This window comes from Phacochoerus africanus, chromosome 6 (genome assembly GCF_016906955.1).
Source record: "Phacochoerus africanus isolate WHEZ1 chromosome 6, ROS_Pafr_v1, whole genome shotgun sequence".
Taxonomy (NCBI): Eukaryota; Metazoa; Chordata; class Mammalia; order Artiodactyla; family Suidae; genus Phacochoerus; species Phacochoerus africanus.
Window position 1 is genome coordinate 47,344,374 of NC_062549.1, and position 25,902 is coordinate 47,370,275.

Here is a 25,902-nt window from a genome sequence, read left to right on the forward strand (position 1 = left end):
CACACACACACACACACACACACACGCACGCACGCACGCACACCCCCCGCCCCTTACATGGCTCTGGGAAATAAGAGATAAAATGTTAATCCATTATTATAGCAACTTTTTTTTTTTTAAAATTACAGTGCTAATAAGAACTGGGCCTAAGTTTTCAATGGGAAATATATTTCATTGCTATTTTAGCTGGAAAGAGGATTCCCAGTCTATAGCTTGTCTTTTTTTTTTTTTTTTTTTTTTGCCTGTGCCTGCGTCATTCATAAATTCCTTGGCCAGGAATCTAATCTAAGCCACAGCAGTGACAATGCTGAATCCTTAAATGCTGTGCCACCAGGGAATTCCATTTTTTTTTTCTTTTTCTTTTTGGCCATGGTGTGCAGTGGCTTGATGTGGGATCTCAGTTTCCAGATCAGGGACTCAGACCGCAGCAGTGAAAGCGATGAACCCTAACCACTGAACCACCAGGGAACTTCATTTTCGTTTCATTTTTTTAATAGAATCTTTCTAAGGGCAAAAGTTTTCAATTTTTTTCAAAGTCTAATTATCAACAATTTTTTTCATTGGATCTTGTTTTTGATGTCATATATAAGACTTCTTTGCTTAACCCAAGGTCATGAAGATTTTCTCTGATTTTCTATTTAGGTGATGATCCATTCTACCTCAGAAAAAAAATCTGAATTCTATCTGACTTTCCAATCTCCAAGAATAGCACTTTAATTAAAAAACTCCTACAAGAGTCTCCTAGTTGATTTATGACTCTACTCTTGTTCCTCTCCAATCAAATTTTTTTTTTTTTGGTCTTTTTAGGGTTGCACATGCAGCATATGGAGGTTCCCAGGCTAGGGGTCGAACTGGAACTGTAGCTACCAGTCTACACCACAGCCACAGCAACACCGGATTCGAGCCATGTCTGTGACTTACACCACAGCTCACAGCAACGATGGGTTCTTAACCCACTGAGTGAGGCCAGGGATTGAAACTGCATCCTCATGGATACTAATTGGGCTCACTACCACCGAGCCAGGACAGGAACTCCTCCAATCAATTTTATAAATAGCAGCATGTGATAGCTCCTAAATTTAAATTTAATCATGTCATTTCTATGAAAAACTCACTTTAAAGGCCTTCCACTGTATATGGAATAAATTTCTAATATTTTTATGATAGTCAACAGCCTCTCCTTGATACTTCAATCTCATCTTATAAAATAAAAACAATTCGATTAAAAAGAAAAACTTTGTGATATCTAACGTGTTATTTTTCAAGGAATATTTCATTTACAACATATTCACTATTTTTGTATTTCAAAAGATTAAACTGTATGCTAACTTAAGAAAGATGGTCTTTCATCTGGATTTTGTGCCCATCCACTTTCTATTAGAGAGATCATCAGTGCTCGATGAGGTATATCAAACGGCAAACTTTCTTCGCTAGTGTCAGGTCGATGTCCTTGTGACACGCTATACATAATCTGCAAAGGATTGGTGACTTCTGTCAAAACAAATATATTTCATTCATTAGAAATACATTATGATCTAATATATTAAATATATTCTAAAGCCAACCAAATGAAAGTGAGGGAATCTTAAAACCTTAGGAATAATTTATTACCTCCCCTTCTGTTAAAGGAATATTTATATCCCAGCTATTGCCAGACTTGGCTGCCTCTTGTGGGAAGAGTTTATATCTTTACCTCTTTAATTCTGGGCTTGGCAATGTGATTTGATTTGGCCAATGGAGTATGAAGAGAGCAGGGCATAGCAGAACTTGGCAGAGCTGAGTAGAACTTAACAGAACCAAGAAGGGCCATAGCAACTAAAATCTAATGTGAATGAGAAATAAACGTTTAGTTTGTAAGCTATTGAGATTTTGGGGTTGTTACACAGCAAAATGACCTAAATAAACCTCAAAAAAGAAAGAGACAGTATTATCAGAAAATTTAAAAATTATTCTTCAATGTTTGCTGGTCTTTATAGAAGGAAAACTAACTAAATATTCATATAAAGAATTTTATAGCTGGAAAGAATCTTAGAAATAAAAACTCAAAATTTTATTTTGCAGATGAAAAAAATAAGGACTCAAGAGACTTAGTGCCTTAATAGAGTTAATAATTATCAGAACAAGAAGAAACTACATTTTTCTGACCTTTAATTCTGTACCTTTCAATATATCATAGAGTCACATTGATAAATTATTATGTTTTTCTAGTGTTTTCCACAAAATTAATGGTAGAGAGATTTAAAACAAGTGAGTATGGGAGTTCCTGTCGTGGCTCAGTGGTTAAAGAGTCCGACTAGGAACCATGAGGTTGTGGGTTCGATCCCTGGCATTGCTCAGTGGGTTAAGGATTCGGCGTTGCTGTGGCTGTGGTGTAGGCCAGCTGCTACAGCTCTGATTAGACCTCTAGCCTAGGAACTTTCATATGCTGTGGCAGCAGCCCAAGAAATGGCAAAAAGACAATAAATAAATAAATAAATAAAACAAGTGAGTAAGACTTGCCAAAATGATATCATCTGAAAAAAGGAAGCCAAAGTACACTTACCTTCAAAAGGCTGTTTTCTGGATAAGACTTCCCATGTGATAACTGCATAACTGTTTAAGATAAAATACATATGTATATATATACAGTACATTATAAACTAGCATAATAAACTAAAATAGTACTGAATTTAAAAGCTGACTGTAGAGACAGGTAGTGAAATGCTGCTTAAAGAATCACTATATAGAACTAAGATGATGAATGTTCCTATAGTTTTGTTTTGAAGGGGAATTAACTCAATTTGAAAAATTAGGAAGTTATTGTAATGAAAACTTGAAGTTATAGGCAAGGATAACTTGTGAGTGACTCGAACACATTAAGCTATGCCCTCTAAATTACACGATTCTATTATTCACACAAAGAGTAATAAAAAACTCTCCCAGGTAGCCCTATTCTACTGATTTTTTTTTGGTGGTAAGTACTGTCTCCTTTGGTAGTGTTAAGTGTTAATCACACTGTTTCCCTCCCCATATCAAAGTCATATGATAAAGATCCTTGGATATTATATTATAAATTAATAGAATAATAAGAAATACCCTAATATTTTTTAAGGATGTAAAAGTGGCTTAAAGCAAGGCATCTTTAATTTGAAAAATATTAACCACTATCTCTAATTTATTTTCATCAAACTTAGACAAGCATAAAAATCATACTTTTAAAATGTAGCTTCAAAATTCTTATTTTGTAGACAAGATTAACTCTGAGGAAAAGTAATATACTGTACCTATATATATCATGCTTGACAGTAGCCCTTGATTTTTGTCCAGGTTCATAGTTTTCAGGTGGCATATAGATAATTGTCCCTCCTTCTGGAGCAGATTTAATACTTCGTGATTGTGAGAGGGACATCATACGCCATTTTGATAAACCAAAATCTGCAATCTGTAAGGGAAAAGAATAATTGATTTATGAATTTTCTCTTAAACCTAAGAATTGACTGAATTTGTTTATATTTGGATATGAGGCCACAGTAAATGCTATATATATATATATATATTAATATTTTATTTCTATATATTTCACCAGTTTCTTAACAAACTGGATTCCATAGTGCTGAATCCAACAACTCTAGAAGCAATACCAATTTGAAGTTCAGCATAATATCACAGGTTTAAAAAGAGAGACTAAGTTTTGAAAAATTAAACAGGAGTATATTTTGCCTTTTATTCTGAATGAGTATATATATTGAATACTTTACTTTTTTTGGTTGTGTCTGTGGCATATAGAAATTCTTGGGCCAGGGACTAAACTTGAGTCACAGCAGTGACATGAACCACTGCAGTGACAATGCCGGATCCTTAAGCCACTGAGCCCCAGGAGAACTCCTGAATACTCTGCTTTTTATGACAAACGGCTTTGTGTCATGTGCTTTTAAAATTTATCCATATCTCACAGAACTGCTAAACTATTCATATCTAATATTATCACTGGGTTCTATTTACAATTCAGGTTTATGTGTTCTTATTTATAATCTGCTAAAAAGAATATCCTTAAATTTTGAAATAAATAAAATTCCTATATGACTTATGCCTACCACAAAAGAATATCTGTTGACAACAGTATAATTAGCATATAAAGCATATTTATGTTCATGACAAGGATTGCCTAAAAAACTATCAGTGACAACCATTCTGTACTTTTGACATGTCCTTTAGAGTTTTATTTCATTTGCAAATTTTGTTCAGATACTACACAATATCTTATAATTCTCTAAACTATCTAACAAAATGTTCCTTAAAAAGTGGGGCACACAAATGTAAGAACAGAAACAATATTTAGTGAAAAAAGTGTAGGAAAACTCTGAAGACATTTAATTTAAATTATTTAGACATTTAATTCAAATTATTTAGACCACTACACAATTTAGGAGTCAACAGGGTGGACTGAGCTCCATCAGGATACCATTTGTGTTTTAATCATTTAACTCTTAAAATATTTACTACTTTTAAGAGATAAAATAATTTATCTAGTGTTCAGATGAATTTGAGATTAAAAAGAATTATGGTCTCAATCCAAAAGGGGAGGGGTTGACTATATGAATCTTTCATACATTGTCATAATAAAAGGGTAGGTCTAAGAAAAATAAAATAGAATAGATGAAAAGGAAACATTGTGCCAATACACGAAGAGCTAAACTGGACTAACTTCTAAAGGCAATACAGTATGTGTTCTGGAACATGGATTCTGGAGCCTCGATTTTTTTTTTTTTTTTGCTTTTTAGGGCCCACCAGCAACATATGGAGGTTCCCAGGCTAGGGGTCCAACCAGAGCTGTAGCCACTGGCCTATGCCACAGCCAGAGCAATGCCAGATCCGAGCCACATCTGTGACCTACATCACAGCTCATGGCAAAGCTGGATCCTTAATCCACTGAGTGATGCCAGGGATCCAACCTGCGTCCTCAAGGATGCTAGTCAGATTCGTTTCCCCTGAGCCATGATGGGAACTCCTAGAACCTTAATTATTTAGACTTACATTCTAATTCAACCACTTAATTAGCTGGGTGACCTTGAGCACATTTTCTAATTTCTCTGTGCCTCAGATTACCCATCTTTAAACTGAGGATAGTAACAGTAAATATAACACAGAATTTTACTGAGAAAATTAAACCAGTTATTCTAAGCAAAGCACTCAGAACAATATTTGGCATTTAGTAAGTCACCCATGTGTATTTTTAATGTTTTGTATAAAGGAATAAACCTCTAAAAGTTGTACTTATTCATACAATACCAAAAAGCACATTATGTACTTTCAGGGCCTTTAATCACTTTTAGGTGGTATTAAGACTTTGGGGACCATGTATCTCACTTATTCCTAGCTCTTATTCCTCCTACTCACCTTTTAAAAGCAAAAAAGTGTATTCCAGCTGCACTTCTGCTAAGATAACATGCATTACTACGAGAAGTAAAGTTTATTTTTGTGCCAGAGCGAAAAATGCTAAAAATAAATTGGGGACATGGTCCATGCAAACTAACAGGCTAAATATTGGTTTGTTTATAGTGCTGGAGAAAATGTATTCTGAGCTTACTTCCTTATGTACTCCTTTTACTTCATCTCTGTGTTTTCAAACCTATACCAGAAAACTTAATCAGAATTCCCTCTATCAGCTAATTTAGTCTGTCTTTCACATGGAACCATATTTTTCCTTTTCTCTATTACCAACACCACTACAAGAGATATGACTCATTAAATCTGCATCTTCCACAGAAGGAAAAAAGGGAAAGATATGATGAAAGGAATATGAGTTCCATGACTTCTTGAAGGTCCTAATATATTTAGTATTCAGCAATGAAAACAGAGAATAGAAAGTTTGTTATTCCACACATGATCTTAACATCCATTTAAAAGCTAAAGTTTCTATTTTTTTGTCTTTTCAGGGGCTCACTGGTGGCATATGGAAGTTCCCAGGCTAGGGGTCCAATCAGAGCTGTAGCCGCTGGCCTACACCACAGCCACAGCAACATGGGATCCCAGCCGCGTCTGCGACCTACACCACAGCTCATGGCAATGCCGGATCCTTAACCCACTGAGCCAGGCCAGGGATCTAACCCGCAACCTCATGGTTCCTAGTTGGAGTCGTTTTTGCTGAGCCATGATGGGAACTCCAAATGTTCTTTTTTAATAATTAAAAAAAAAAGCAGTCAAAAGCAATGGGGTTTGGAGTTCTCATCCTGGCACAGCGGAAACGAATCTGACTATGAACCATGAGGTTGCAGGTTTGATCCCTGGCTTCGCTCAGTGGGTTAAGGATCTGGCCTTGCCGTGAGCTGAGGTGTAGGTCACAGACACAGCTCAGATTCTGTGTTACTGGGGCTGTGGCCGGCAGCTGTAGCTCTGATTAGACCCCTAGTCAGGGAACCTCCATATGCCGTGAGTGCAGTCCTAAAAAGCAAAAAAAAAAAAAAAAAAGGAACAGGAATTTATTATATAGCACAGGAAACTATATTCAGTACCTTATAATAACACATACAGGTAAATAACATGAAAAAATATGTAACTGTGTCACTGCTATACACCTAAAACTAATACAGTACTGTAAATCAATTACTGTCAATTAAAAAAAAGATTAAAAAATTAGAAAAATTGAAACACACTACTCATAAAAACAATCCATGATCCTATCACCCTACTAGAATAGCTAAGCTATGAAGAATAACTTCTACGTATTCTGTTTTCTACCTAGGACTGAGAGGATAGTAGAGAAAGCAAATATAGTACATACGAATATTTATTTCAATTAAGGCTATCACTGGTTCATCTGTATCTAAGGTACAGTAATAGACTTTTTAAAAATCTATTTCTCACAAGATTTTTTTGGACTATTTTCAAAGATTTTTTTTTGCACTTAAAGGCCCTTCCAAGAAGATCAGATAACTGTTACCTTTTCTTTTCTTTCCTTTTTATTTTAGGGCTGCACCCATGGCATATGGAGGTTCCCAGGCTAAGGAATAAGAGCTACAGCTGCCAGCCTATGCCACAGCCACAGCAACACAGGATCTGAGCTGCATCTGTGACCTACACCACAGCTCATGTCAATGCTGTATCCTTAACACATTAAGCGAGGCCAGGGATCGAACACTCAACCTCACGGTTCCTAGTTGGATTAGTTTCCACTGGACCTTGACAGGAACTCCATTGTTACCTTTTCTTGAGTTGTGGATAAACTTTGACTTTTAAGGCACATTTATAAAATAAAAATTAGGGACACATAGGATGATAAAGAAGAATGCCACTCAGTATTTTGTAAAAACTATATGGGAAAAAAATCTGAAAAAGAATGAATATATGGAAGTTTCCATCACAGCTCAGTGGTTAACAAACCCAACTAGCATCCATGAGGACGCAGGTTCAATACCTGGCCTCGATCAGTGGGTTAAGGTGCTGGTGCTGCTGTGAGTTGTGGTGTAGGTCGCAGACACGCCTTGGTTCACGAGTTGCTGTGGCTCTGGAGTAGGCCTGCAGCTACAGCTCTGATTCGACCCCTTGCCTGGAAATCTTCAGGTTGTGGGTGTGGCCCTAAAAAGACCAAAACAAAAAAAACAAAAAAAAAGAAGGAATATATGTATGTGTATAACTGAATCACTTTGCTGTGATAACACATCTGAAAATAACATATCACTGTAAAGCAACTATATTCCAATAAAAAAGAATGTCACTGTCTTATAAGAATAGTACTAGAAAGGTAACAATTCTGTATGTGCTAAAACTAATAAAAACTAAAAAAACCCCACACAATAGAATTTAAAAAACTATATTAAATTATATTCTTTTCAAAGAAAGGCCAAGGGTACCCTACTGATCAATGAAAAAGAGAAAGTAGGAATAATCACCTATTACTCTGCTTCTGTTTTCACTATCAAGAATAGTTTTCAGGAGTTCCTGTTGTGGTACAGCAGAAACAAATCTGACTAGGAACCATGAGGTTGTGGGTTCAATCCCTGGCCTTGCTCAGTGGGTTAAGGAACTGGCGCTGCCATGAGCTGTGGTGTAGGTCAGAGATGTGGCTCAGATCTGGTGTTGCTGTGGCTGTGGCGTAGGCCAGCAGCTCCAATTAGAACCCTAGCCTGGGAGCCTCCATATGCCGCTGGTGTGGCCCTGAAAAGACAAAAAAAAAAAAAAAGAAAAAAAAGAAAAAAGAAAAAAAGAATACTTTTCAGATTGAGATGATAAAAATAAATCCAAAGAGAATGGAGTTCATAAAATACAAATCTCAGGTCATTTAATACATATATTTTAGGTTAGTTAGAATATTTGTACACTACATATTATGAGAAAACCAAATGCCATTTTGATTTTATTTTTTATTTTTTCGTCTTTTTAGGGTCATGCTCACAGCATATGGAAATTCCCAAGCCAGAGGTCTAAGCCACAGACACAGCAACATGGGATCTGAGTCGTTTCTACAAACTATACCACAGCTTACAGTAATGCTGGATCCTTAACCCACTGAGCAAGGCCAGGAATTGAACATGCATCCTCATGGATACTCATTGGGTTTGTTACTACTGAGCCATAATGGAACTCCTGATACTGATTTTTAAACAGGAAAAAAAAAATGTTGATTTTTGCAAATCTACATGCTGATAGAAAATATTCTTAAATAAAGGTTAAAAAAAATAGAAGATTTAATGAAAGGGGTACTTTATGAGTAATTAATCAAAGAGCCAGAAAGAATTGATGAAAAATTATACCAGAAATTCTAGACAAGGTATAGAAGGACTTGAGCTCACCAAAATCACAACTAACTGGTGAACAACCATGAACAAAGTAGACTGTAAGCTACCAAAAAAGATATACTACACTGAACAACGAAGAAGCAGCCACAACAGGGTGGTAGGAAGAGCATTTTCACAATATTAAAAATCCCATACATGCCAGGTGGGCATATGACAAACAGGAAAATCACTATCTTAGAGGCTCTCCCACAGGAGTGTTAGTTCCAAACCCTACATTGCAATCCCCGGGGTTTGGCATTGCGAAGAGGAGCCCCCAAAGTATTTGGTGTTGAAGGTCAGTGGGGCTTGACTACAGGAGCTTGACAGCACTGGGGAAAACAAAGACTCCACTCTTGGAGGGCGCACACATGGTATGACGTGCACTGGGTCCCATGGCAAAGCAGGGCCTCTACATGAATCAGGGCCAGACCTACCTAGAGTCTTGGAGGGTCTTCTGGGAAAGCAGGGGTCAGCTGCAACTCACTGTGAGGGCAGGACACAGGAGGCAGAAGACTCAGGGAATAATCATCAGTGTGAGCTCCACTAGAGGCTGCCATTTTGGAAAAATCTGGCCCCACCCAACAACTGCATGCAGGCATGACTGTTGAGAAGCCCCAGACAAAACAATAAACAGGGTGGGAACACAGCCCCACCTACCAGAGGGATAAGACTCAGCTCCACCCACCAGTCGGCAGGTATCAGTTCCTCCCACCGGGAAGCCTGCCACAAGCCACTATATCAACATCATCCACAAGGGGGCAGACACCAGAAGCAAGAATGGCTACACTGCAGCCTGCAAAAAGAAAACTACAAAGAAAGAAAGCTGGACAAAAAGAAATAGCAGATAAATATTCTCTAGAAGAAGGAATAAGATAAAACCTAGAAGAACAGATAAGTGAAATGGAGATAAGCAACCTAAATGAAAAAGACTTTATAGTAATGATAGTAAGGATATCCAAGATCATGGAAAAATACTGGAGGCAAAGATCAAGAAATTACAAGAAATATTTAACAAAGAATTCATAGTTACAAGAAACTTTTAACAAAGAATTAGGAGATTTAAAGAACAAATAAGCACAGATGAACAGAACAATCAAAATGAAGAGTTCACTATATGGAACTGACAGCAGAATACAGGCTCACCAGTAAAGGCAAACATCATAAAGGTAGGAAATCATCCACATGCAAATATGATATCGAAACCATCAACTGTGAGAATAGGAGAGTACAAATGCATGATGCTGGAGATGCATTTGCAGTTAAGAAACCAGCAACAGGAGGTTCCCATTGTGACGTAGCAGAAACGAATCCAACTAGTATCAATGAGGATGCAGGTTTGAACCCTGGCCTCGCTCAGTGGGTTAAGGATCCGGTGCTGCTATGAGCTGTGCTGTAGGTCACAGATGAGGCATGGTTCTGGCATTGTTGTGGATTGACTGTAGTTGTGGCTGTGGCTGTGGCTGTGGCTGGCAGCTGTAACTGATTTGACCCCTAGCCTGGGAACTTCCATATGCCATGGTCACGGCCCTGAAAAGCAAAAAAAAAAAGAAAGACAGAAAGAAGAGAAACCAGCAACATAAAAACAATCCTGTATAGGGAGCTCCTGTTATGATGCAGTGGAAACAAATCTGACTAGTATCTGTGAGGATGTGGGTTCAATCCCTGGCCTTGCTCAGTGGGTTGGGAACCCAGCGCTGCCATGAACTGTGGTGTAGGTTGCAGACACAGCTTGGATCCCATGTAGCTCTGATTCGATCCCTAGTCTGGGAACATCTATATGCTGCAGGTGAGGCCCTAAAAAGCAAAAAATACCCAAAAAACAATCCTTCATATATATAAAGGATGGTAACTGCAAATGAAAACTTCATGGTAACTACAATAGATACATACACAGTTAAGAAAAAGCAATCCAACACAACACTAATAGTAGTCATCAAACCACAAACAAGGAGAACAAAAGAGGAAGGGAAGGAAAAGACCAATAAAAACAAATCCTAGGGACAAATAACAAAAAAACCCACAATGATCCAAGGAGTTCCCATCATGGCTCAGTGGTTAATGAACCTGACTAGTATCCATTAGGATGTGGGTTCAATCCCTGGCCTTGCTCAGTGGGTTAAGGATCTGACATTGCCCTGAGCTATGGCATAGGTCACAGATGTGGCTCTGATCCTGTGTGGCTGTGGCTGTGGTGTAGGCCAGCAGCTACAGCTCTGATTCAACCTCTAGACTGGGAACCTCCATATGCTGTGGGTGCAACCCTAAAAAGACAAAAAGACAAAAAGCAAAAACAAACAAACAAACAAAAAACCCTATGGGATGCAGCAAAAGCAATCTTCCAAGACTAAACCAGGAAGAAATAGAAAATATGAATAGACCAATAAAAAGTATTGAAATTGCAATTGTGATTTTAAAACTGACAACAAACAAAAGTCCAGGACCAGATGGCTTTGCAGGAGAATTCTATCACACATTTAGAGAAGAGTTAACACCTATCCTTGTGAAATTCTTCCAAAAAACTTCAGAGGAAGGAAAACTCCCAAATTCATTTTATGAGGCCATGATCACGCTGATACCTAAACCAGATACCACTAAAAAAAGAAAATTATAGGCCAACATGACTGATGAATATAGATGCAAAAACCCTAAAGAAAATACTAGCAAACTGAATCAACAGGATATTAAAAGGATCATACACCCTGATCAAGTGGGTTTTATCCCAGGGAAGAAAAGATTTTTCAATATCCACAAATCAATCAGTGTGATATACCACATTAACAAATTGCTGAGTAAAAACATAGGATCATCTCAACAGAGGCAGAAAAAAGCTTTTGCTAAAATCCAACACCCACTGATGATTAAAAAAAACCCTCCAGAAACTGGGCATAGAGGGAAGCTACAATAAAGGGCATATATACAAACCCACACCTAACATAATTCTCTATGATGAAAAGCTGAAAGAACTTCTAAGGTCAAGAACAAGACAAGGATGTCCACTGTGAGAATGGACTTCTATTCAACATGAAAGTTGAATAGTTTTGGACTTCTATTCAACATGAAAGCTGAATAGTTTTGGACTTTCTAACCACAGCAACCAGAAGAAAAAGAAATAAAAGGAATCCAAATTGAAAAAGAAGAAGTAAAGCTGTTGCTGTTTGTAAAACTGTTGCTATCTGCAGATGACATTACTATACAGGGAAAATCTTAAAGATGCTGTCAGAAAACTACTAGAGCTCATCAATAATTTCAGTAAAGTTGGAGGATACAAAATTAATACATGGAAATCTGTTGCATTTCTATGTACTAAGAATGAAAGATCATAAAGATAAATTAAGGAAACAATCCCATTTACCATTGCATCCAAAAGAATAAAACACCTAGGAAGAAACCTACCTGAAGAGGCAAAAACTTGTACTCTGAAAATTATAAGACATTGATGAAAGAAATTAAAGATGACACAAACAGATGGAAAGATATATCATGTTCTTGGATTGGAAGAATCAATATTGTCAAAGTGACCATACTACCCGCCCCCCCCCCCACACAAGCAATCTAATGATTCAATACAATCCCTATCAAATTACCAATGGTATTTTTCACAGAACTAGAACAAAAATTTAAAAAATTTGTATGGAACCAAAAAAGACCCAAATAGCCAAAGCAATCTTGAGAATGAAAAACAGAGCTGGAGGAATCAGGCTCCCTGACTTCAGACTATACTACAAAGCTATAGTCATCAGAACAGTAATGGTACTGGCACAACAACAGAAACATATATCAATGGAACAGGATGGAAAGCCCAGAAGTAAATCCATGCACACCTGGTCAATTAATCTATGACAAAGGGGGCAAGAATATATCATGGAGAAAGGACAAGTCTCTTTGATAGGTGGTTCTGGGAAAACTGGACAGCTACATGTAAAAGAATGAAATTAAAACACTCTTGGAGTTCCCGTCGTGGTGCAGTGGTTAACGAATCCGACTAGGAACCATGAGGTCGTGGGTTCGATCCCTGCCCTTGCTCAGTGGGTTAACGATCCGGTGTTGCCGTGAGCTGTGGTGTAGGTTGCAGACACGGCTTGGATCCTGTGTTGCTGTGGCTCTGGTGTAGGCCAGGGGCTGCAGCTCCGATTTGACCCCTAGCCTGGGAACCTCCATATGCCGCGGAGCGGCCCAAAGAAATAGCAAAAAAGACAAAAAAACAACAACAACAAAAAAACCACTCTTAACACCACACACAAAAATAAACTCAAAAGGTATCATAGACCTAAATGTAAGACTAGATACTATAAAAATCTTAGAGGAAAACAGAGGCAGAATACTAACATAAACCATAGAAATATCTTTTCAGATCCACCTCTTAGGCTAATGAAAATAAAAACAAAAATAAACAAATGGGACCTAATTAGACTTAAATGTTTTTGCACAGCCAAGGAAACCATAAACAAATGAAAAGACAACTCACGGAATGGGAGAAGATATTTGCAAATGGCATGATTGACAAGGGATTAATCTCCAAAGTATACAAACAACTCATGCAACTCAATATAAGAAAAAATGAACAATCCAATAAAAAATGGTGCAAAAGACATAATTAGACATTTCTCTAAAGAAGGCAAACAGATGCACAAAAACATAGGAAAAGGTGCCAATCATTGCTAATTATTAGAGAAATGCAAATCAAAACTACTATGAGGTACCATCTTATACCAGCCAGAATGGCTACTGTCCAAATATTACTAATGATAAATGCTGGAGAGGGTCTGGAGAAAAGGGAACCCTCCTATACTCTTGGTGGGAATGTACATTGGTGCAAACACTATGGAGAACAGTACAGAGGTTCTCCAATTGAACTAAACATAGAACTATCATATGATCCAGCAATTCTACTCCTGGGCATTTATGTAGAGAAAATCATAATTCAAAAAGATACATGCACCCCATGTTCACTGCAGCACTATTTACAATAGCCAAGACATGGAAGCAACTTAAATGTCCACTGACAGAGCAATGTATAAAGAAAATGTGGTGTATATATATATATATATGGAATATATACATATATTACTCAGCCATAAAAATGCCATTTGTAGCAACATGAATGGACCTAGAGATTTAGCACATAAGTGAAATAAGTCAGAGAGAGATAAATATCATGATATCACTTACATGTAGAATCTAAAAAAAAGAATACAACGAACTTATTTGCAGAACAGAAACAAGACCCACAGACTTTGAAAATAAACTTATGGTTACTAAAGTAGACAGGCGGGGGGAGGTATGAATTGGGGGTTTGGGACTGGCATCTGCACACTGTGGTATATGGACTGATTGGCTAATGGGGATCTGCTATATAGCATAGGGAACTGTACCCCATATTCTGTGACATTCTATATGGGAAAAGAATCTGAAATAGAATGGATGTGTGAATATGTAAAACTGAATCACTTTGTTATACAGCAGAAATTATGACATTATAAATCAACAAACTTCAATAAAACTTTAAAAAATGAAAAAAAAGGAAAAATTATATCAGACCAGTGGTCAATTTTAGATTTCATGTAACATATACCAAGTACTTGAGACGTCTACCACAACACCGTTGCTCCACGACTACTTAACTGAATAAATGAATGACAGTAGTGCTACTGTCAAAGAACAAATATTAAAACAGTTTGTATAAAACACTTTGAGGTGCTATAATAATATCCTTGACTATTAAATTATCAGGCCTATTCCTATCTGAAATTCATTCATTTGTTCAACAAATAACTGAATGCTTCTATACGGCATGTGCTGAGCAGGTGGTAGTTAATAAAAAAGACTAAATTTTAGCTTTTATGGACTTTATATTCTAATTGGGGGAGATGGTTATTCAAAGGCTTTAATAAAAAATGCTATGTTAGATGATAAAAAATACTATGAGAAGCATTAATTAAGGTATGAGTAAACTGAAGAACTGGATGGGGCATCCAGCAAAGTCACTGTGATGAGTTTCAAGAAGGGGAGGATGTAAATAAACCAAGAGGATGTGATGGGGAAGAACAAATCACTCTGTATTGGATCTATTTCTTTTATTTTAACCTTTGTTTCTAATGCTTTTGCTACAAGTTAAGAATGTTGCCTGAAATATGCAGGATAGCCCACTGGCAAGGCTGTGACCCTTGAAAGTATAACATTTCCCCATTCATATAGGGATAAAAAGTTACAGAACAGAGAATAACATTTGTCTTGATGGTTTACATGAATATCATGACCTAATCTACATGGACAGCTGCAAGAACAAAAGATTCTAAGAAGTTTGCAACCACCAACCACACCCTCTCCCCTTTTAGTATAAAAGAAGCCTGAGTTCTAACTTGAGTAAGGTAGTTCTTTGGGACACTATTCTACCATCTTCTTGATCTGATGATGGCTTTAAAAATGTTATTATTCCTTGTTCCAACATTTTGTCTATCAATTTATTGGCCTGTTGTGCATTGGGCAGTATGTGCTTGGACTTGGTGACAGGATACCTAAGAAAACAAGCAAGGACTTTTGTAATATTCTTATAGACAAAATGAAGAAACATGGGCTGTATAACAGCTCTTTCAAGAATATTCCAAACAAAATGAATGCATAGTCTCCAAAAGTGCTAATTAATAAAGGATTGATCTTGACCTTAAGGGAGGTTTTTTAGGGCCATGTTGTGTAGCTCTGATTTTAGCTCTGTACTAGTTAGTACTTAATCACGACTTGAAGATACAAAAAAAAAAAAAAAATTTAAATTTGAAGATGACACAAAGCTAGAAGACAAAGTTAAAAAAAACCTTGGATGACAGAAAAAACATTCAGAAAGGTCTTTTTTTTTGTCTTTTTCAGGCCATACCCGCAGCATGAGAAGGTTCCCAGGCTAGGGTTCTAATTGGAGCTGTAGCCGCAGGCCTAAGCCACAGCCACAGCAACACAGGATCTGGGCAGCTTCTGCAACCTACACCACAGCTCATGGCAACGCCAGATCCTTAAGCCACTGAGCAGGCCAGGAATCGAACCTGCAATCTCATAGTTCCTAGTTGGATTCATTACCGCTGAGCCACAAAGGGAACTCCCCAGAAAGGTCTTTTTTTTTTAAATTTTTTTTAATTACTCAAATGAATTTATCACATCTGTAGTTGTATAATGATCATAACAATCTGATTTCACAGGATTTTCATCCCACAGCCCAAGCACATCCCCCCACCCCCAAACTGTCTCCTCTGGAGACCATAAGTTCTTCAATGTCTGTAAGTCAGCATCTATTCTGCAAAGAAGTTCAGTCTGTCCTTTTTTCAGATTCCACATGTCAGTGAAAGCATTGGATGTTGGTGTCTCCTTGTATGGCTGACTTCACTTAGCATGATAATTTCTAGGTCCATCCATGTTGCAAAAATGCTGGTATTTCGTTCTTTTCAATGGCTTAGTAATATTCCATTGTGTATATGTACCACATCTTCTGGATCCACTCCTCTGTCCATGGACATCTAGGTTGTCTCCATGTCTTGGCTATTGTAAATAGTGCTGCAATGAACATTGGAGTACATGTGTCTTTGTGAGTCGTGGTTTTCTCTGGATAGATGCCCAGGAGTGGGATTGCTGGATCAAATGGAAGTTCTAGTTTTAGTTTTCTGAGGAATCTACATACTGCTTTCCACAGTGGTTGCACCAATTTGCAATCCCACCAACAGTGTCATACGGTTCCTTTATCTCCACACCCTCTGCAGCACATATTGTTTGTAAACTTTTTGTTGATGGCCATTCTGGCTGGTGTAAGGTGGTACCTCAGAGTGGTTTTGATTTGCATCTCTCTAATAATGAGTGATGTTGAACATCCTTTCATGTGTTTCTTGGCCATCCATGTGTCTTCTTTGGAGAATTGTCTGTTTAGATCTTCTGCCCATTTTTCGATGGGGTTGTTTGTTTTTTTGGTATGGAGCTGCAGAAGGTGTGTATAAATTTTGGAGATTAATCCCTCGTCAGTCGATATTTACTTGCAAAGATTTTCTCCCATTCTGTGGGTTGTCTTTTTGTGTTGTTTAGGGTTTCCTTTGCTGTGCAGAAACTTTGAAGTTTGATTAGATCCCATTTGTTTATTTTTCTTTTTATTGTCAATATTCTGATAGATGGATCTGAGAAGATGTTGCTGTCGTTTATGTCAGAGAGTGTTTGGCCTATGTTTTCCTCTAGGAGTTTGATAGTGTCTGGTCTTATATCTAGGTCTTAAATCCATTTTGAGTTTATTTTTGTGTATGGTGTTAGGCAGTGTTCTAATTTCATTCTTTTCCATGTGGCTGTCCAGTTTTCCCAGAACCACTTATTGGACAAGCTGTCCTTTCTCCTTTGTATAGTCTTGCCTCCTTTGTCATAGATGAGTTGGCTGTAGGTGCGTGGGTTGAATTCTGGGCTTTCTCTCCTGTTCCACTGATCTCTGTTTCTGTCTTTGTGCCAGTACCATGCAGTTTTAATGACTGTTGCTTTGTAGTATAGTCTGAAGTCCAGGAGCCTGATTCCTCCAGCTCCATTTTTCTTTTTCAGGATGTCTTTGGCTATTCTTGGTCTTTTGTACTTCCAAACAAACTTTAAAATATTTTGCTCAAGTTCTATGAAAAATGTCCTTGGTAATTTGATAGGGATTGCATTGAATCTGTAGATTGCCTTAGGTAGTATAGTCATTTTGATAATATTAACTCTTCAATCCACGAGCATGGTATATCTTTCCATGTATTTGTGTCATCTCTGATTTCTTTCATCAGTGGCTTGTAGTTTTCAGAGTATAGGTCTTTTGTTTCTTTAGTTAGGTTTACTCCTAGGTATATTATTCTTTTGGATGTGGTGGTAAATGGGATTGCTTCCCTAATTTCCTTTTCTGCTTTTTCATTGTTAGTATATAGAAACGCTGTCGATATCTGTGTATTGATTTTGTATACTGCGACTTTGCCAAATTCATGGATGAGCTCTAACAGTTTTCTGGTAGAGTCTTTAGGATTCTCTAGGTATAGGATCATGTCATCTGCAGATAGTGATAGTTTTACTTCTTCCTTTCCAATTTGGATTCCTTTTATGTGTTTTACTTCTCTGATTGCTGTGGCTGGGACTTCCAGAACTATGTTGAAGAGTAGTGGCGAGAGCAGATATCCTTGTCATGTTACTTATGGCAGCGGGAATTCTTTCACCATTGAGAATGATGTTTGCTGTGGGTTTGTCGTATATGGCCTTTATCATGTTGAGGTAGGTTCCCGTTATGCCCACTTTCTGAAGGGTTTTTATCAGAAAAGGGTGTTGGATTTTGTCAAAGGCTTTTTCTGCGTCTATTGAGAGGATCATCTGCTTTTTATTCTTCAGTTTGTTAACGTGGTGTATCACACTGATGGATTTGCGGATATTGAAGAACCCTTGCATCCCTGGGATAAATCCCACTTGATCATGATGTACAATCCTTTTCATGTATTGTTGGATGCAGTTTGCTAGGATTTTGTTGAGGACTTTTGCATCGATGTTCATCAGTGAAATTGGCCTATAGTTTTCTTTTTTTGTGGAGTCTTTGTCTGGTTTTGGTACCAGGGTGATGGTGGCTTCATAGAATGAGATTGGGAGTATCCCTTCCTCTGCAATTTTTGGAAATAGTTTCAGAAGGAGAGGTGTTAGCTCTTCTCTGAATGTTTGATAAAATTTGCCTGTGAAGCTTTCTGGTCCTGGACTTTTGTTTGTTGGAAGTTTTTAAATCACAGTTTCAATTTCAGTTCTTGTGATGGGTCGATTCATCTTTTCTATTTCATCTTGGTTTAGTCTTGGAAGATTGTACTTTTCTAAGAATTTGTCCATTTTTTCTAGGCTGTCTGTTTTATTGGCCTATAGTTGCATATAGTAGTTTCTTATGATCCTTTGTATTTCTGTGGTGTCCGTTGTTACTTCTCCTTTTTCATTTCTAATTTTATTGATTTGAGTCCTCTCTCTTTTTTGCTTGATAAGTCTGGCTAGGGGTTTATTAATTTCGTTGATCTTTTCAAAGAACCTGCTTTTCATTTCATTGATCTTTTCTATGGTTTTCTTCGTTTCTATTTCATTGATTTCTGCTCTGATCTTTATGATTTCTTTCTTTCTACTAACTTTAGGTCTTGTCTGTTCTTCTTTCTTGAGCTGCATTAGATGTAAAGTTAGCTTGTTTATTTGGGCTTTTTCTTGTTTCCTGAGGTGGGCTTGTATTGCTATAAACTTTCCTCTTAGAATGGCTTTTGCTGCATCCTATAGGTTTTGGAGTGTCGTATCTTTGTTGTCATTTGCTGCTAGGTATTTTTTAATTTCCCCTTTGATTTCTTCAGTGATTTACTGATTGTTTAGTAGCCTGTTGTTGAGTCTCTACGTGTTTGTGTTTTTTGCAGTTTTTTTCTTGTTGATTTCCAGTTGTATAGCGTTGTGGTCAGAAAAGATGCTTGATATTATTTCAATTTTGTTAAAGTTACTGAGGTTGGATTTGTAGCCCAGGATATGATCAGTCTTAGAAATGTTCCATGTGCACTTTAGATGAATGTGTCTTGTTGCTTTTGGATGAAATGTCCTATAAATATCTATTGAGTCTATCTGGTTTAAAGCTTCATTCAGGGCCTGTGTTTCCTTATTCATTTTCTGTCTGGTTGATTTGTCCATTGCTGTAAGTGGGGTGTTAAGTCCCCCACTATAATTGTGTTATTGTCGATTTCTCCTTTTAAGGTTGTTAGCAGTTGCCTTATATATTGTGGTGAACCTGTGTTGGGTGTGTAGATATTTAAAATTGTTATATCATCTTCTTGGATTGATCCTTTGATCATTATGTAATGCCCTTCTTTATCCCTTAAAATATTCTTCATTTTAAAGTCTATTTTGTCTGATATGAGTATTGCTATTCCAGCTTTCTTTCGATCCCTGTTTGCATGAAATATTTTTTTCCATCCTCTCACTTTCAATTTGTATGTGTCCCTAGAAGTGAAGTGGGTCTCTTGAAGACAGCATATATATGGGTCTTTTTTTTGTATCCATTCAGCCAGTTTATGTCTTTTGGCTGGGGCGTTTAGTCCATTCATATTTAAGGTAATTATTGATATGTATGTTCTTATTGTCATTTTATTAATTACTTTGGATTTGTTTTTGTTGCTCTTTTTCCTTTCCTTCTTCTCTTTTTCTTTTCCGCCTAGAGAAGATCCTTCAGTATTCGTTATAAGGCTGGTTTAGTGTTGCTGAATTCTCTTAGCTTTTGCTTATCTGTGAAGCTTTTGATTTCTCCTTCAAATCTGAATGAGAGCCTCGATGGGTAAAGGAATCTTGGTTGGAGCTTTTTTCTTTTCATCAATTTAAGTATACCATGCCACTCCCTTCTGGCCTGCAGAGTTTCTGCTGAGAAAGCTCCTATAACCTTATTGGGGTTCCCTTGTATGTTATCTGTTTCTTTTCCCTAGCTGCTTTCAAGATTTTCTCATTGTCTTTCATTTGGTCAGTTTGATTCATATGTGTCTTGGGGTATTCCTCCTTGGCTTTATTTTATATGGTACTTGTTGTGCTTCCTGGATTTGAGTGAGTGGTTCCTTTCCCATGTTAGGGAAGTTTTTGGCTATTATCTCCTGGAATGTTTTTTTCTGTCCCCTTCTCTCTCTCTTCTCCTTCTGGCACCCCATATAATACAGATGCTGGTGAGTTTAACGTTGTCCCAGACTTCTCTGAGACTCTCTTCATTTGTTTTCAGTCTTTTTTCTTTTCTGTTCCGCATCTGTAATTTCCACTAATCTGTCCTCCACCCTGCTTATTTGTTCTTCTGCCTTCTGTATTCTGCCGTTGGCTGCTTCTAGTGAATTTCTTATTTCAGTTATTGTATTTTGCATCTCTTCTTGTTTAAGTTTTATAACTTGTATCTCTTTGCTCAGTGTTTCCTGTAAGTTATCCATCTTTGCCTCCAGTTTATTTCCAATGTCTTGCATCATCTTCAGCATCAACAGTCTAAAGTGTTTTCCTGGAGGCTGGAATCTCCTGATCACTTAGCTGATTTTCTGGGGTTTTTCCTTTCTCCCTCATCTGAGTCATAGTTCTTTGTTTTCATTTTTATAGGTTTTTGGTGTGGTGACCTCTTTACAGAGAATAGAGTTGTAGCCTCTCTTACATCTGGTGGCTGACCCCCTTCTGGCTGAAGTCAGTATGGGGTCTTGCTGTAGGCTTCCTGATGGGAGGGGCTGATGCCTGCCCCCTGGTAGGAGGAGCCGATTCTAATCCCTCTGGTGGGTGGGGCTTAGTCTCTGGATTGGATTAGAGGCAGCTGTGTGCCTGAGGGGTTTTTGGGTAGCCTGTTTACTGATGGGTGGGGCTATGATCCCACCTGGGTTTTTGTTTGCCCTGGGGCTTCTCAGCAGCTGACTGATGGGTGCGGCCATATTTTCCCAAAATGGCCACCTCCAGAGAAAGGCAGCTGCTGAATATTCCCAAGAGCTTTGCTTTCAATATCCTTCCCTCACAACAAGCTACGTTCACCCCTGTTTTCCCAGGATGTCCTCCAAGAACTGCAGTCAGGTTTGACCCAGATTCCATTGGAGACTTTGCTTTGCCCTGGGACTCAGTGCACGTGAAAGTCTGTGTGCGCCTTTTAAGAATGGGGTCTCCGTTTCCCACAGTCCCGTGGCGCTCTTGAGCACAAGCCCCACTGGCCTTCAATGCCAGACACTCCAGAGGCTTTTTCTCTCCATGCCAGATCCCCACACGTGAGAATTTGATGTGTGGCTCAGAACTCTCACTCCTGTAGGAGTGAGTCTCTGTGAACTAGTTAGTTTCCAGTCTGTGGAGCTTCCCACGCAGGAGGTATGGTGTTGTTTATAGCGGAAATTGCCCCTCCTACCTCTTGAATGTCACAGCCATTCAGGTATGGATGTTAAAGACTCCCTGTCAATAGGATAACCACCTTGGGAGATGAGGGACTGTTGTAGTGAGAATTCAGGGGACTAGCTGATTAGGGGACTAAACTAAGTCACTCTACTGATAGGGTGCTATAATTGATGTAATAGATTAGTCTCTTTGTTAAAGCACTACTGAAGCAGCAGCTTGCTTCCCTTTTCCCTTTTCTTCCATTTTATTACAGGGAGAGGAAGTGCCTTAAATAAAAGTTTATTTTTTTTTCACTTAGTTTTTCTCACAGTTTTTATATGCATATTTCTTTTTTTTCAGGGCCATATCTACAGCATATAGAGTTCCCAGGCTAGGTGTCCAATGGGAGTTGTAGCCTCCAGTCTATGCCAGGGTCACAGCAATGTGGAATCCGAGCCAAGTCTGCAAACCTACACCACAGGTCATGGTAATGCCGGATCCTTAACCCACTAAGCAAGGCCAGGGATCAAACCCTGTCCTCATGGATGCTAGTCGGATTTGTTAACCGCTGAGCCACAACGGGAACTCCTGTATGCATATTTCTATTGTTGCAAATTTGCTATTACTTATCTGAATGTTTTTTGGATACTTATACTAATCTTTAAATATGGTCAAAAACCACACGATCATCTCAATAGATGCAGAACAAGCATTTGACAAAGTACAACATCCATTCATGATCAAAACTCTTACCAAAGTGGGTATAGAACATACCTTAACACAATCAAAGCCATTTATGAAAAACCCACAGCAAATACAACACTCAATGGAGAAAAACTGAAAGCCTTCCCACTAAAATATGGAGCAAGACAAGGATGCCCACTCTTACCACTGTTATTCAACATAGTACTGGAAGTCCTAGCCACAGCAATCGGACAAACAAAAGAAATAAAAGGCATCCTAATAGGAAGAGAAAAGGTAGAACTGGCACTGTATGCAGATGACATGATACTATATATAGAAAAACCTAAGGACTCAACTCAAAAACTACTCGAACCGACCAACAAACTCAGCGAGGTAGCAGGATATAAGATTAACATTCAGAAATCAGTCGCATTTCTGTATACTAACAATGAACTATTAGAAAAGGAATACAAAAATATAATACCTTTGAAAATTTCACCCCAAAAAATTAAATACCTGGGCAATACACTTGACCAAGGAGGTGAAGTATTTATATGCTGAGAGCTATAAAACATTAATCAAGCAAAATAAAGAAGATGTTAAGAAATGGAAAGATATTCCATGCTCCTGGGTTGTAAAAATTAATATTGTAAAAATGGCTATACTACCCAAAGCAATCAACAGATTCAATATAATCCCTATCAAATTACCCATGACATTTTTCATAGAACTAGAACAAACCAATCCAAAAATTTATATGGAACCACAAAAGACCCAGAATCGCCAATACAATACTGAGTAACAAAAACCAAGCAGGAGGCATAACTCTCCCAGACTTCAGGCAATATTACAAAGCCACAGTCATCAAGACAGTGTGGTACCCGTACCAAAACAGACATACAGACCAATGGATCAGAATAGAGAACCCAGAAGTAAACCCGGACACTTATGCTTAATTAATCTTTGACAAAGGAGGCAAGAACATAAAATGGGGAAAAGACAGTCTTTTCAACAAGTATTGCTGGGAAAATTGGACAGCTGGATGCAAACCAATGAAACCAGTACACACCCTCACATAAAAATAAACTCAAAATGGCTGAAAGACTTAAATATAAGACAAGACACCATCAAACTCCCGGAAGAGAACATAGGCAAAACATTCTCTGACATCAACCTTACCAATGTTTTCTCAGGTTAGTCTCCCAAGGCAATAGAAATAAAAACAAAAATAAACCAATGGGACCTAATCAAACTGACAAGCTTTTGCACAGCAAAGGAAACCAAAAAGAAAACAAAACGACAACTTACAGAATGGGAGAAAATACTTTCAAATGATGCAACTGACAAGGCCTTAATCTCTAAAATATATAAGCAGTTTATACAACTCAACAGCAAAAAAGCCAACCATCCAATTGAAAAATGGGCCAAAGACCTGAATAGACATTTCTCCAAGGAAGATATACAGATGGCCAACAAGCACTTGAAACAATGCTCAACATCCCTGACTATTAGAGAAATGCAAATCAAAACTACCATAAGATACCACCTCACACCAGTCAGAATGGCCATCACCAATAAGTTCACAAATAAGAAATGCTGGAGGGGGTGTGGAGAAAAGGGAACCCTCCTGCACTGTTGGTGGGAATGTAAACTGGTACAGCCACTATGGAGAACAGTGTGGAGGTACCTCAGAAAACTATACATAGAACTACCATATGACCCAGCAATTCCACTCATGGGCATATATCTGGACAAAACTAACCTTGAAAAAGACACACACACCCGCAGGTTAACTGCAGCACTATTCATAGTAGCCAAGACATGGAAACAACCCAAATGTCCATCAACAGATGATTGGATTAGGAAGATGTGGTATATATACACAATGGAATACTACTCAGCCATAAAAATGAACAAAATAAGGCCATTTGCTGCAACATGGATGGAACTAGAGACTTTCATACTGAGTGAATTAAGTCAGAAAGAGAGAAAGACAAATACCATGTGATATCACTGATATCTGGAATCTAATATACGGCACAAATGAACCTTTCCACAGAAAAGAAAATCATGGACTTGGAGAATAGACTTGTGGTTCCCAAGGGGGAGTGGGAAGGAGTGGGATGGATTGGGAACTTGGTGTTAATAGATGCAGAATTTTGCCTTTGGGGTGGATTAGCAATGAGATCCTGCTGTGTAGCACTGTGAACTATGTCTAGTCACTTATGATGAAGCAAGACAATGTGAGAAAAAAGAATATATACATGTATGTGTAACTGGGTCACCATGCTGTACAGCAGAAAAAAACTGCATTGGGGAAATAACAATTAAAAAAATAAATAAAAATAGCTAAATAAAATGAAAAAATAAATAAAATAAAATAAAAAATAAGTAAATAAGTAAATAAAATAAAAAATAAATAAAAATAACTAAATAAAATGAAAAAAACCCTTCAAATATGTATATTATCCTAAGAAGTATAGCAAATTAACATATAAAAATAAAGAGAATTTATTTAGTCTTAATTTCCCAGCAACTGCTTTTTATTTGTTGTCATCAGTTAGATTTAGGGTAACTTAAATCATTACTCCTCTGGTAACTTTATGTATCTAAATCTTACACCTTATGCAAAAAATTAATTTGAAATATATCATAGACCATAGATTTAAATGTAAAACACAGAAGTATGGAACTTGCAGACGATAACATAGAAATGAATCTTTAATCCCTATAGCTTGGTGAAGATTGCTTAGACAGGACAGCAAAAGCATGATCATTAAAGAAAAAATAAAAACTTTTGTTCTGTGAAAAACTCTCTTAAAAGAATGGAAAGGATAAATTTTGAACTGGAAGACAAATTTTGCAAACTACATATCTGATGAAGGATTTGTATCTAAAATATACAGAACTCTTAAAATTCAATAGTAAAAACCCAAAGAATCCAAGTAGAACATGGTCTTAAGATATAATGAGACATTTCACCGAAAAGGATATATAGATGGCAAATAAGTAAATAACAATGTTCAACATCATTAGCAATTAGGAAAATGAAAATTAAGACCATGATGACATATCACCATATGCCTATTAGAATGCTAGAACAAAAAACTATGATAATACCAAATGCTGGTGAGGGTGCAGAAAAGCTTAGTCTATCATACATTGCTGGTGGAATGTACAATGGTACAGCTACTGTGGAAAACAGATAGGTAGTTTCTTAAAAAGCTAAACATACCATTACTATATGACCAAGTAGTTACACTCTTGGGTATTTATTTCAGAGGAATGCAAAGTTATGTTTGTTCAAAAAGTTTCACAGGACTGTTCATAGGAGCTTTATTGTAATTGCCAAAGGCTCAAAATAACCAAAATATCCTTCAATAGATGAATGGTGAAACAATTTTGGTATATCCATACCATGGAATAGTATTCACCAATGAAAAAGAATCAGCTATTGATAAAAGCAGTAAGTTAAATGGATCTCAAAGGCATTATGAGATACAACACGCTAAGTAAAACAATGCCAACATCATACACTGTATGATTCCACTCATATACCATTCTCAAAATGACAAAATTATACAGATGGAAAACACATTAGTGACTGATGATGGTTAGGGATGATGAAGGGGAA

At 37.5% G+C, this 25,902-nt stretch overlaps 1 protein-coding gene across 2 annotated transcripts in view; it reads right to left on the reverse strand.

Moving 5' to 3' along the window:
* The window catches only part of RIPK2 (receptor interacting serine/threonine kinase 2), a 46,358-nt gene that overhangs the window by 11,993 nt on the left and 8,463 nt on the right, over positions 1–25,902 (reverse strand). The window contains exons 4-6 of one of the 2 annotated variants that reach the window (XM_047783644.1): positions 3,264–3,421; positions 2,543–2,592; positions 1,330–1,491 (exon numbers count right to left, since the gene is read on the reverse strand). In XM_047783644.1, the coding sequence (XP_047639600.1) occupies positions 1,330–1,491; positions 2,543–2,592; positions 3,264–3,421 (370 nt within the window). The remainder of the gene's footprint in view (positions 1–1,329; positions 1,492–2,542; positions 2,593–3,263; positions 3,422–25,902) is intronic. The other variant, XM_047783645.1, reaches the window with a different exon arrangement.